Here is a 13,695-nt window from a genome sequence, read left to right as displayed (position 1 = left end):
TGCATCTTTCCTCTCTTCTTATTTTTTTCAATGTAACTTGTTTAGTAATTCAAATGTTTTTGTGATTCCTTAAGCCATAATTCATGTATACAGGAGCCAGTGACTAATTTGCCCTCTGGCTGCAGAGGAATTGCTTTTTGACTTGTGACATCAAGGAACAACGGTGATGGTATCTAAGATCTCCTCCTTGTATCGTATCGCTTCTAAAATGCATATCCTGGGGTTGGGATCAGTATTTCCATTACCACTTCTTCAGCCCCAAACTGTACATGGTTGGGCTTCAGTGTTGAATCCTACTAAGAAAAGAAAAAACTATAGCTAAAAATACAAAAATGTATAATTATTCTGAAATCCTGACCTGTAGAACTTACCTAGTGTGAATATAAGGTAATTAATGACAGTAGGAACTCACCAAGAACAGACTCTGTCTTTGACATAAGTCCTCCTGAGGGCCTCCCAGCTCCTCTGTTCGGCCTTGGATTCTGAGCACCTCCAGACTCGTCCTCTGACACCTAAGCCGAAATCTCCCCAGCCAGAAATTGCCCTCCGAGGTCCCCGCATTATCTTCTAGCTTGGCCTGTATCACTCTTCAGCGTACCGGGCTCTGTGTTCAGTAGCTTCAGTCGTGTCTGACTCTTCGAGACCCCATGGACTGTAGCCCCCCAGGCTCCTCTGTCGATTCAATCCCCCAGGCAAGAACACTGGAGTGGGGTGCCGTTTCCTCCTGCAGGGGGTCAGCCTTTGTGAGGCACTGAACTGTCTCTCCCTCTCACCCCCACTGCCTTTTTGCAACCCTGAGACCTGGTTCCTCCTGGAAAACACAAGGGAAGATGCAGTGTCAGGTACCAGGGCACTATTTTCCTTCCCTTACTGAGTATACGTTCATAGAATACCTGCTGTGTGCAACACTGAGCTCTGGGGAGTGATGAAAAATAACTGAGCTAGAAGGAGACACCGAGGAAGGGCCACACAAACACGAGTCTCAGTCAGAGGACAAGCAGTATGAAGACAGACTCGGTGTCCTGGGTGAGTTAGCGGAGTCCTGCTCTGTTCTGTGGAGTCAGAAGGGGCTTCCCCTAGAAACTGGCATCACAGCTGAGCCTTGAAAGCTGAATTCAGTCCAGCAGGTGAGACTCTAAATGTTTATTCAGGTAGAGGGGCTGCATAAGCAAAGACCTGGACATAGAGGGATGCAGGGCTTCTCTGAGGACAGGAGAGACAGTCAGTGTCACTGGCGTTAGTGTGTTGCCGGGGGCGGGGTTGGGGGTGGTGGGTTCTGTAAGATCAGGTCAAAGAGGAAGGCAAGAATCAGTCCATGCAGGGCTTGGTGGCCACTCCGAGAATTTTATCTTTGTTGCTTTTGAACTGTGTTGTTGGAGAAGACTCTTGAGAGTCCCTTGGACTGCAAGGAGATCCAACCAGTCCATCCTAAAGGAGACCAGTCCTGGGTGTTTATTGGAAGGACTGATGTTGAAGCTGAAACTCCAGTACTTTGGCCACCTGATGTGAAGAGCTGACTCATTTGAAAAGACCCTGATGCTGGGAAAGATTGAGGGCAGGAGGAGAAGGGGATGACAGAGGATGAGATGGTTGGATGGCATCACTGACTCAATGGACATGGGTTTGGGTGGACTCCGGGAGTTGGTGATGGACAGGGAGGCCTGGCGTGCTGTGGTTCATGGGGTCACAGAGTTGGACATGACTGAGTGACTGAACTGAACTGAACTGATGGGAAGCTGTGGACTGGTGGAGTGTGATGCTTCCCTCTGGAATAGATGACCCCAGCTGCAGAATGGAGTGAATACTGGATGGAGGTAAGCGTGGGCGGCTGAGATTGGTTAGGAGGCAACCTGATGGAGAAGTTGAGACATCCCTTGGCAGAATACTGAATCCTCTGCCTCATCAAATCTGTCAGTGAGAAGTTCTCCTTTGGGAACTGATGGGGGTCTTTACCCCAATCCACAAAAGGATATAAGATGTGAATATGAAGGTGTTTATTAAAGGTCTTGTCAGTAAAGGAAGAGAAGAGGGCTAAAGAAAAACACCTGTATTTCAGGGGTGGACGGTCATCCCACAGATATTCTGTGCCTGCTTCCAGGCTATGAATCACTGTCAAGCAGGCAGAAGAAAGCAGCAGGAGACAGTCAGAGAACTCTGGAAATGTGGAGTAATAAACATCAACGGGAAGACAGCCTCAAGAAGGAAGGGTGGCCAATGGTTGAGTGTCTGCAGAGGCGGAAAGTGATTTGCATGCTGAGGAGGACCACTCTTGAGTCCGTGGATTCGCCCCCAGCCAAGGCGGCACACTCTAGAAAGCCGGGCTGGAAACTAGAGCCCCGGAGAGACAGGGACAGAACCTCCTCCAATCTTAGAACGTTTAACTCACAGGAAGATAAGGCTTGTGACATAAAATGCCACTTTGTATCTCTTTGAATTCTACTTTGTATCCACTTCCTTGAAACAGATCTATTCCATCTACCCAAAGAGAGCTGTTCATCCCGGGTTCCACTGCAGCTGTCGGCCAAGAGCAGGGATGTTGTCGTTTGAGGTTGACCCTTACCAACCCGCAGCTGCTGTCTTGGGCCAGCCCTTCCTGCTGAAAGATGGAGGTGCCGTGAAGTTAAATCAATGTGGTGAGTGATGTGGACGTTTGAGATGAAGCTAAACATAGCTTCCTTTGATTTTTCACCTTTTTCATTTTTTTTTTTTTCTGGCTGGACACCACTTTAGAAGAAGAATCACCTCTGGATAAAGCACCTCTTCAGGTTTGCCGGTCTAACTAAATGACATTATCCTAAAAGGATCAGAAGGGCCTGAAAGTTGACTGCGTTCATTGAGGGTTCCACGTAAAGTGTTTATTGAAGGAGGAAAAGACTCCCTCTGAAAGCTGTAAAGTAGCAAAAACAAAGACTTGCGGTAAAGATATTCAGAAAACCATGTGCCAATTACAGACTTAGCAGCAAGTAACTCAGTAAGGGAAATCAAAGTTTTGAAAGAATAACATTTATTTGAACTGAATGATAGCCACAATCTTATTTCTGATAATGTAAGAAGAGGATGTATCTGTTGTCTACTGCTATGTAACAAACCACCCCAAAATTTAGTGGCTCAGAACGAGGACCATTTATTGAGGACAGGATTTTGGGGGGTGGGCAGTTTAGACTGGGCTCAGCTGTGAAGCTCTTCTAGTCTCCGCTGAAAATTTTTAATACCTGTTGGCCACTACCAGTCAGCTGGTTAGCACTGCATCTGGGGATTGCCAGGGCCAATGGGGTGAAGGAGTGAGACGTCTCCCATCAACCAGAAGGCTAGCTTCAGCTGGCTCAGGTGGCCACTGGGCAGGGTTCCTAGAGGGGAAGCTTAAGTGCCTCTTGAGACGTGTCTCAGAATTGGCACAACAGCCTTTCAGCCAAAGGACGTCCCAGGTCAGCTCAGATTCAAGGGGTGAAAAAAATAAGAGTCTTTATTGACGCGAGGAGCTAACTGCAAAGGTAAACTGTGAAGGAGACAGAATTGGGGCCATTTTGCTATCTATCACAGATTCTGCATCATCTTTATCCTATTTGAGTAGATATAATGTGTAATATTTGAACAATACTTTTGGAAAAGGAAATGTCTTTATTTTCAGCTTTGATGGCAGTTTCCAACTAGGAGCTCCCTCACAGCAACCAGTTAGGAGGAGATTGTATTGACAGGATATTTTTAACTTCTTTCTCGTTTCTGTAACCGTAAACAGAATCCCCACGTTTTCCGCAGTTGTTGGTCTAGGTGTGTGTGACGTAACCGGTCACAGACAAAGCAGGGTTTCTTAATGGCAAGGGACACTACCTAGCTGCTGGCCTGGAAATCCTTTATAAAGAGTTCAGAATTGCCATTGCGAAAAGGGCATTTACTTGACAAATGGTGCTATTTCCATTTTTGTCTGCCCGATTTTAAATTTCCTCTTACTAAAATGGCAAATTCAGGCCCCAGAATGAATTGAACAAATGAAATACATAACTGGAGACACACACTTCACCACTTCACTCTGTAATATGTAGACATCTTATGGATGCAAGGACATTTCATGGAAAGGGAGTTTTTAAATTACTTTGTATGCGTATAGAGAAAATAAAACTTTTTGATGTCTTGGCTCAACTGAATAGGATCTCACTTAATAGCCCATGTAGTACTTTAAGATGATTTATTATTATGCTAATATTGTAATGTAATATTTATTAAGCATTAGAAGTGTGCAGAATACTAGCCAGTCCACATAAAAGATCCTGATGGATTTCAAGGAAAAGGGTTAAGAAAGGCACTCTCTTAATCCATAAGGAAGGAGAGTAATTCAGAATCTAGCTGAACCAATAAATCCTATTTAATTAGTATACATCATATGCAGCCCCCCCAAGGTAGACTAATGGAAATGGAAGTGATAATCTTTGGTTAAAAGGTAGTCATTTTAACAACACATTTCTCTCCCAGACTTCAGTTTAGAAAGAGTCAGTTCAGTAAAATATTTCTCATTTTAAAAGTTTTGGCCAATATTCTGCATTATTATCTGACGTTCTAAAATCACAAGTTACAGTGGTTTCTATAGAGAGCAGCTTTATAACTATTACTCCAAACTACAAAATGAAATGCCTTAAAAAAATTATACCCTAACTGTAACTTTACGACATCACAGTAAAATTTACAATGTTGGCATAAGATTTTTGGAAGTCTCTACTAGAGTTATAAATCTGCAGTAAGAGGACAATTTTCCTAAAAAAATAAATAATATGCTTTAAAAGACCGTCTCTACCATGGCCAAGAAAAATCAAAAAAAATTGAGACAATTATTTAAATGACTACCAAAAAAAAATCCACACTCCAAAATATCCCCTAACTGAGCCATAAAAGGTAAAAAAAAAGTAAAAAAAAAAAAGAAAAAAGAAAAAATGCACATAGTTGAGGAAAGAGTTTCTTACTTTGCCATAATTCTATTTTGCTTAGCCAGTTTAGATCCAGGGAGAAAAAGTAAAGCCAATGTTAAAATGGGGCTTAGAAACATTTTCTATTTCATGAAATCATGCCCACTGACTAAGGGTTATATCCTCTGCTTGCCTTTAAATAGAATTCTCACAGAAGTTGATGAAATCTTGGGGGAAAATTGATTGAAAAATAACTTCTGTCTCTCCCTATCCATATGCATGCTCATAAACATGCTACGTGTGTATAAATGTGTATGTACATAATGGTATCAATTAAATTTTTTTAAAAAAGATGTTCTTGCCTTTGGGGAGTCTCTAAACAAGTAAAAAAAAAATACAAAAGCACACAACTTACATACTTTTTGGGTGACATTAGATGTAGCTGGTGGAGAAAAGTATCCTAATTATTAGTTTGCATATATTTGAGAAAAAAAGCACAGGTTAACTGTGTTTATGAAAAGGCTACATATGTTCTTTTTATTTAAATAAGGGTATGCTGTAGGTCGGAGAAGGCAATGGCACCCCACTCCAGTACTCTTGCCTGGAAAATCCCATGGACGGAGGAGCCTGGAGAGCTGCAGTCCATGCGGTCGAAAAGAGTCGGACACGACTGAGCAACTTCACTTTCACTTTTCACTTTCCTGCATTGGAGAAGGAAATGGCAACCCACTCCAGTGTTCTTGCCTGGAGAATCCCAGGGACGGGGGAGCCTGGTGGGCTGCAGTCTATGCAGTCACACAGAGTCGGACACGACTGACGCGACTTAGCAGCATGCTGTAGGTATCTATGTTGCCATTGTCATAGAACAGATATATTATACGTTTATTTACTTATTTAGTAAGTAATATGCATTCATGGTAATCTGAATTCTTTTAAGCACGGAGTGTAATGCTATTTAATCACTCACAAAGACCATTTTAGGATACTTCACTTGTGTCAGTTGATTGATTAGAGTTTTAGAATGCAGATAGATTATTTGGTGATTTTTATTTAAATATTTGAAGAGGGGAACTACAGAGCAGTGAAAGTACATACATGTTCCAATAGTAAAGGACACACAAACATTTCTTGTGGGAAACTATCACCTACCAATTTCAGCTTTGTAGTTGAATGTTGGCCACGTAGTTCTATGGTATATATACTGAAGTCTGGGTAATGAAAAATGATGTGGAAATTGGTTGAATCACCCAGTTGTTGTTTGCTTCTTTCAGAATTATATGTAAGCACATACACATTTGTAATACACAGAAACATAACGCATATTTACATATGTGACCAATCACTTGGTTTGGCTTTTTATCACAATGACTGCTCAAAATTCTGTATGTTTAAAAACTTTACTATGTAGGTCTTAAACTAAGTTTCAAAATGAACAAAGCAACACGTAGTCAATAAAAAAGAAATTCTACAAAAGTCTCTTTAAGAATATTTCAGTAACTTGTAAAATTATCCATAGGCTTCAAGAGAAGTTCAGTCTCTCAGTCATGTCCGACTCTTTGCCACCCCATGAACTGCAGCACGACAGGCCTCCCTGTCCATCACCAACTCCTGGAGTTTACTCAAACCCATGTCCATTGAGTCAGTGATGCCATCCAACCATCTCATCCTCTGTTGTCCCCTTCTCCTGCCCTCAATCTTTCCCAGCATCAGGGAAAGATTTTCAAATGAGTCAGCTCTTCTCATCAGGTGGCCAAAGTATTGGAGTTTCAGCTTCAACATCAGTCCTTCCAATGAACACCCAGGACTGATCTCCTTCAGAATGGACCGGTTGGATCTCCTTGCAGTCCAAGGGACTCTCAAGAGTCTTCTCCAACACCACAGTTCAAAAGCATCAATTCTTCGGTGCTCAGCTTTCTTATATAGTCCAACTCTCACATCCATACATGACCACTGGAAAAACCATAGCCTTGACTAGACAGATGTTTGTTGGCAAAGTAATGTCTCTGCTTTTGAATATGCTATCTAGGTTGGTCACAACTTTCCTTCCAAGGAGTAAGCATCTTTTAATTTCATGGCTGCAATCACCATCTGCAGTGATTTGGGAGCCCCCAAAAATAAAGTCTGACACTGTTTCTACTGTTTCCCCATCTATTTCCCACGAAGTGATGGGACCAGATGCCATGATCTTTGTTTTCTGAATGTTGAGCTTTAAGCCAACTTTTTCACTCTCCACTTTCACTTTCATCAAGAGGCTTTTTAGTTCTTCTTCACTTTCTGCCATAAAGGTGGTATCATCTGCATATCTGAGGTTATTGATATTTCTCCTGGCAATCTTGATTCCAGCTTGTGCTTCCTCCAGCCCAGCATTTCTCATGATGTACTCTGCATAGAAGTTAAACAAGCAGGGTGACAATATACAGCCTTGACGTACTCCTTTCCCTATTTGGAACCAGTCTGTTGTTCCATGTCCAGTTCTAAATGTTGCTTCCTGACCTGCATACAGGTTTCTCAAGAGGCAGGTCAGGTGGTCTGGTATGCCCATTTCTTTCAGAATTTTCCACAGTTTCTTGTGATCCACACAGTCAAAGGCTTTGGCATAATCAATAAAGCAGAAATAGATGTTTTTCTGGATCTTGCTTTTTCGATGATCCAGCGGATGTGTGCATTTGATCTCTGGTTTCTCTGCCTTTTCTAAAACCAGCTTGAACATCTGGAAGTTCACGTTCATGTATTGCTGAGGCCTGGCTTGGAGAATTTTGAGCATTACTTTACTAGCGTGTGAGATGAGTGCAACTGTAGGGATCCTAGCAAATTCAAGATGGAAGTTGAAGGTCACAGGTTGAAGGTAGAGAGTCGGTACTTTAGTAGAGGCTGTTTCTCCTCCCTCTTTTAGACTACACCCAGGAAACGCAACTGCATCAGAAACAGAAAAGGAGCCTTTCCTAAGGTCTAAGGAAAGCAAAGGTAGGGAAGAGTTCTTTCTAAAGATTCTGAGAAAGCTGTTATAAAAGGGGTCAAGAAGGGAGAAGGCTTCATGAAGCAACTTCAAACAGTCTGGGCGCAGGATAGCAGGGTGACAGTTTGGTGATGGAACCTGTTTCTTTGGGATGAATTCTGAAGTTCTAGGAAGACAGCAGGGTTAGCACAAATCACATTATGTGAGTCACCTGCCAGAAAGTTTTTTGTCTAGTTACTACTTTCTTAATCTTTGCTCTTGAGTTTATTTCCCTTATTATTTCTTCGGGGTATTAGTTCTCATTTAACTGCTTTCTTCAACAAGAGTTGCTTCATCTGACTGTGGGGCTTGATTCACCAGCTTGTCTGGACATTTGACTCAGTAGATTTCCACTTCTATCTGGCGGCAGCTAATACAGAAAGGAAATCCAAACTAATCTAAAAATGAAGACTAATCCATATTTTAGGAGATGGCATTCTGTTTTGTGCCACGTGAAAATTATTTTTAAAGTGTCACTGCATTTTGATAGTATCATGAAATTCAGTTCTTGGAAGTATCAATGTTCTTGCTTTGATGGTTTGCTTGGACATTTCTTCTAAGTACGGAGCTTTTCTTTTTTTTTTGCCTGAAATATTGAAATAGTTAAGGTAAAAATAAATTACCTAGATCAGTGACTCTTAATTTTCTATGCTGATTAGAATTCCCTGAGGAGCTTTTAAAAATTAGAGAAACCAAACCCCCACCCCTAACCAACTAAAACAGGGAGTTGGGTCTTGACATGGTTCTTTAAAAAAAAAAAAAAAAACCTCCCAAGGTAATTCTAACTTGTAGCCAAGGTTGGAACACCCATCTAGATACTTCCTGGCCAAAAAGTAATAAATAAATGAATAAACAGATGAATCCCTATTTGTATTTTAATTTGAAGAATTGCTTCAGTGTCGTTTGCTTTCAAAACACCAGTGTGCTTGTTTGCCTGTAGCTTTAAATCCAAATATATTTAGAATACAGCTAAACTTCTACAGTCCATTCTGAACCAACTTTTCAGGTCTAAGCTCCCAACAACCCTGTTTCAATCTTGTAGAACTCAAAGCATTCAAACACTCTTTGCACTTTGATTCTGTATGTTATGGTTTCTCGCTGTCTTCTCTGACACCCTAGCACCTTCTCCTATACTTGGCAAAAGATGACTTATGTTGTAAACACCAACTTTCGGAGTCATTGCCTCTGTGACACTGAGCTAATCATAATTATTTTATGTAATGCTGATTTGTATAAATTCAAATCACTTGAATATTTTCCTGAGCAGACGAAGCCATATTATCTGAAGAGACGAAGCCATATTATCTAATGATAAGTATACTTCACAATACCTCTCTACAAACTTCATCTACGAATGTATCTATCATATGACTTCTTACTTAGTTCAATATCAGTAATTACTTAGGTATATAATCCCAGAAGGAGGCATTTAAGTGTATGAATTATTTCTCATAGACATTTGAATTATGTTCTGAACAGTTGCAAATTCTGATGGCTTTTGTTCCTACTCCTTGAATCATTTTAAGGAAACCCATAATGTAGGATTTCTTTTTCTGCATAAAATGGGACCATACAGACTTAAACAAATTGGAAATATTTAAAATATCAGGACATCCATATTCTTTTGATATGTTGATAATTCACATTTGCTTACAGTGTGTGTTTCAAATAGGAAATAAGTGAATAGAATTCCTTTTTCTTTACTCCTTTTGGCTTTGCTGCCACAGGAAGCCAGCTTGCTAACTCCTGATACCTGATATTTCCCTGACTAAAAAGTCTCTCTTATGAGATTCAGCATTTTTCCCAAGATAGGAGTCGTGAATTCTCATCTTCCTAAAGATGCATATGTCCCTTAAAAGGGTCCAGAATATTTCCTGCAAAACTGCCTCAGTCATAGGAACACCTATTAGAGCTCTTATCTGAAAGACAGGGTAAAATGCAACCTTCTTGCAACAGAAAAAAAAGAAGCTCATCGTAAAATAGGCCAAGAACTTGAACATCAGCAGAACTGGAGGGTGGAGGGTGGAGGGTGGAGGGTGGAGGTGGGGTGGGGGGTGGGTAGTGCAGCGGGGGTGGGGGGGCGGGGGGGAGAAAACGTTTTAAATGACAATTTGACTAAAAAAATTAAGGCTTATCCTTCAGTTCCCTAGCTTAAGTTTTCTGACTTCTCACTGCTGGAATTCTGTGAAACATACAGATGGTCGAGAAGAATTTCTGTTGATGATTTTGGATACACATTTCTTAATGTGGCAAGGCACTTGGTTTGTTAGGGTGATCTGCAGCGCAGTCTACAATTACAGGTTGCATTTCGTGTGTCTAGTCACAAGGGGACGAGTTACTTTTCCAGGACAATTTCAGGGTCTCTCCAGATGGGAAATAATCCTGTAACTGAGAAACGACTCAGCGTTTAGGGGAGAGCCGGGGACACCCAGGTAACCCCACGTCGAGGGGGGACTGTTCCTTCCCTCTCCAACCTGCATGCTTGGTGGCCCTGGAGCCTCGGTCCCCCTCATCCAGGCCGGGCCGCGGGCAGTAGCCCCACTGGGTGCAGACCGCAGGCCCGCCACTGGAGGGCGCGTGGACGCTTCCAAAGAGCTAGGAAGCGCCTGCAAATCCAAGGCGCAGGGACCGGAGCGCGCCGGAGGAAAGACACGATCTTTCCTTTCCTTGTGCTCATAAGTACAGGGGAGAGCCTGCAGGCTCGGAAGCCGAACCTGGCTGCTTTCCTGGGATCAGGCCTTCCCACTAAGGCAGCGAATCCCCTGGAGCGTCAGGCAGACGGGACCCCAGCGGCCCCCCGGCCCCGCGAGGCCGAGTCTCCAGGCGCCGCAGCGCCGCGCGCCCCGCGCGCCTCCCCGACGCTGCCCGGCTCTGGGGCGGCCGCGCATAGCTGGCGGCCGGGTTGGGGGGCGGTGCGGGGCCCGAGGCGCTGCAGCCTTACTCTGGGAGCCCGGGGACACAAGACGGGTTCCGATCATAAGAGAACTCCCTCCCTGCACCCCCCCCCCCCCCGCGGCCCCCCCGCTCCCATTTCTTTTTCTGCACCGGATTCGTGCAGACCCTTTCTCCTCTGGGCAGTGCGCACTGAACCGACCTCGGACCTGAACTAGAAAAGGTGTTTCGGGTGTGTGTGTGGGGTGGGGGGGGTGGTCCCTGCCTCATTCAATGTCCTCCCCGCTGAGGGTTCGCACTGAATTGTAATCACTGTAAACTGATTTTCTCGACTTAATACACTGATTTTCTCGACTTAAAAAAAAAAGTGTTTTCAAAGCATCACTTTAAAGAAAACTCGCCCTTGCTGCCCTCGAACCTTGAAATCCCTGGTAGGAAGAGGGGAATTCAAAGGCACCTGAGAGATGCTCGGGTCGTCAGATAAGCCGGGCAGCGCGCGTCGTGAAGACCCGGGCGGAGATTTACGAGAACACGTGGTCACTGTGGTCCCCCTGCCCGCCGGCTGCTGAGACTTTGCTATTATTACTCGAGGGGCTCCGGAGACGGATTTCGGCTTTCCGGCGGCAGGGTGGGATAACCCGTTCCTTTGTCACTGAAGAACCCCCTCGTCTCAGGTAAAGAGACCATCCCGCAGCCCAGACGGGAAAAAAAAAAAAATGTCAGCATCCAAAGGGTTACGCGCAGCACAGCTGGGTTCGCGCGAAGGAGAGGGCGCCCGAGCACTCCCAGTAATTCAATTAGTCAGGTTTCTAGAAGGTGGGGCCCGGGATGGGGAGGGAGTGGGGGTTAGGAGGCGTGGGGAAGGGAGGAGATTAGGAAAACGCCTCTTTTCTCGTGGAGCAGACCAATCGGGTTGGATAGAGGGAAAAAAAAAACCAAAACCCCGATCGGTAAGCAAACAGCAGGCCGGGGCCAGACTGGCTGCTCCAGCCGCTCCCCACCCCTTCCCAAGTAAACTGCAAGGGGTGGGGGTGGAGGGGGGGGGGCGAAGAAAAAAAAAAAATCAGCCCACATGACCCAGGCGGCGACGGCGCAGGCTGCAGGCGCCTCCCCCTGTCGGGCCGGGCTCCGCGCCGCGGCCCCCGCGCACCCGTCCACGTCCACGCGCGCGGCCCCGAGCTCCCGCGCGGCGGCGGCGGCGGCTGTCGGCTTTACACGCAGGTCATTAACGAGGGGGCGTGCCCGAGGAGATTTTTTTTTTTTTTCCCATAAAGCATTTTCTCTCTCTCTCTTTTTCCTCCCCTTTCTCTCTTTTGCAAAACTGACTTTTACCCCTTCCCACTCCTCGCCAGTCGTTGCAATCCCTCCCGGGCTGCTCGTGCTGCCGCTGCTGCACTCAAGTTTATTTTCCCGCCTGGAGAAGGTCTGGGGATTCTCTTGGTGGTTTTCACACCCTCGCTGCTGCTGCGCCTGAGGAGGGAAAGAGGAGCCGCTGCTGGAGGAACTGGAAGGTTTTTCTGATGTAGTCATCGGGGAGGTGCCACGCGCTCGTGCGCTCTCTCTCTCTCTTTTCTTTCTTTCTTTTTTTTTTTTCCCCTCCTCCTTTGGCGTTTCCAACTGATTGATGCATCTCTACAAGTTGCCGGGCTTGGGGTGGAACCGGTCGGAGTCGCAGGGACACTTCTGAGAGCTCCCCCCAGCGCTCTCGGCCCCGCAGCTGGGGGGCTCGGTCTGGCTCCCGGAAGGCGATCGGAGACTTGACATCGGCCCGTTCGGGAGTTGGAGGGGTTCATCTGCGAGGGGTCGTTTGCCCTCCCGCCCCCGAGCCTCACAGCTGGGTTGGCATAGCCCCACGGGTCTCGGCATCCCAGCTCCGCCCGGCTGGCTGGTGCGTAACCTCTGCTCTCCGCGCGCCCCGGTGCACCCGCTCCCGGCCGAAGAAGGCACGCGCGAAGGGTCCCCGGGACTCAGCCCGCGGCCGGGTGTCGCCTCCCACCGCCGCCGCAGACGGACTCCGCCGGAGGAGGGGTGGGGGACCCGCCCGAAGACACGGGGGAGCCAAACTTTTCTTGGAGGTTTGCGAAGCAAAACGTCTCCTCCAGAGCTCTGCGGCCGCTCCCCCAGCTCCAGGACGCCGGCGGGGCTGGCCGCTCCGTGACTCCAGATCCCGCCCTTCTCGGCGTACCGCCCCGCGCCCACCGCGCCTGGGACTCCTCCGAGATTTCCAGGGCTCACCCGGCTCGAAAGCACCGAGGAGGCGGGGGAAACGGGGGGTCCTCCGACTGCCTGGGACCAAACGCGCGAAGCCCCCCCTCCGCCCCCGCGCAATCCGCACGGAGCTCCCCTCCTGCAATTGCCGCCCCCCGCCCCCCCAAAGGCTGCCAAAGTAACTTGGAGCGAAGCGGGGCGCGGTGCCCAGGGCCCCGGGCGGCGGCGGAGCCGTGCGCAGCCCGCGCCGCCGCCGCTGAGCCGGGCCCGGCGGGCCGGTGTATGTCTCCCCGCGGCCGCGGCGCGCCCCTCGCGGTGACTGCGCAGCGTGCCGCCGCCCGGCCGGGCGCGCACCGCCCTCTGCCCGGGTGACCGGCCCGCCGCCGCCGCCCGAGACCCAGCTTGGCACCCCTTCCCCCGCCCCCGCCGCCGCCGCCACCGCACACACACACGCACGCTTCTCTCCATCTTGCGCTTCCCTTTTTTCCTCCCGATCCCTCCAGCGGGGCTGCGAGTTTGCCTTGATCGCCCCTCTACTCCGTCGCCTTCTTTTCTTCTCGCTTGTCTCCCCCCCGCTCTCAGCTCGCTGCGCGCCTCTCGCCCCTCTGCGTTTGTATTTATTCATATTTATCTGGCCCCCGCTCGCTCGCGCTCCCCCGCACTCCCTGCGTCCGGATCCCGGCTCTCTCCCCGGAGTGGCGCGTC

The 13,695-nt window shown here is 47.1% G+C and overlaps 1 protein-coding gene across 1 annotated transcript; it reads right to left on the bottom strand.

The window, feature by feature from the left end:
• Nucleotides 1–5,923: 5,923 nt before the first annotated feature.
• On the bottom strand, nt 5,924–13,458 carry LOC147370081 (uncharacterized). Its single transcript, XM_086413335.1, has 2 exons — nt 11,240–13,458; nt 5,924–8,476 (listed from the first exon to the last, which is right to left on the bottom strand). The coding sequence occupies exon 1, from the start codon at nt 13,456–13,458 to the stop codon at nt 12,415–12,417; it is 1,044 nt and encodes a 347-aa protein (XP_086269461.1). The 3' UTR covers nt 5,924–8,476; nt 11,240–12,414.
• Between the last annotated feature and the right edge of the window lie 237 nt (nt 13,459–13,695).

The sequence above is a fragment of the Bos grunniens genome, chromosome 7 (genome assembly GCF_055505025.1).
Source record: "Bos grunniens cultivar Pamir isolate PY7600 chromosome 7, Bosgru_T2T1.0, whole genome shotgun sequence".
NCBI lineage: Eukaryota > Metazoa > Chordata > Mammalia > Artiodactyla > Bovidae > Bos > Bos grunniens.
The sequence above is the reverse complement of the archived record's forward strand: the minus strand, read 5'-3'. Positions and strand labels throughout refer to the sequence as shown.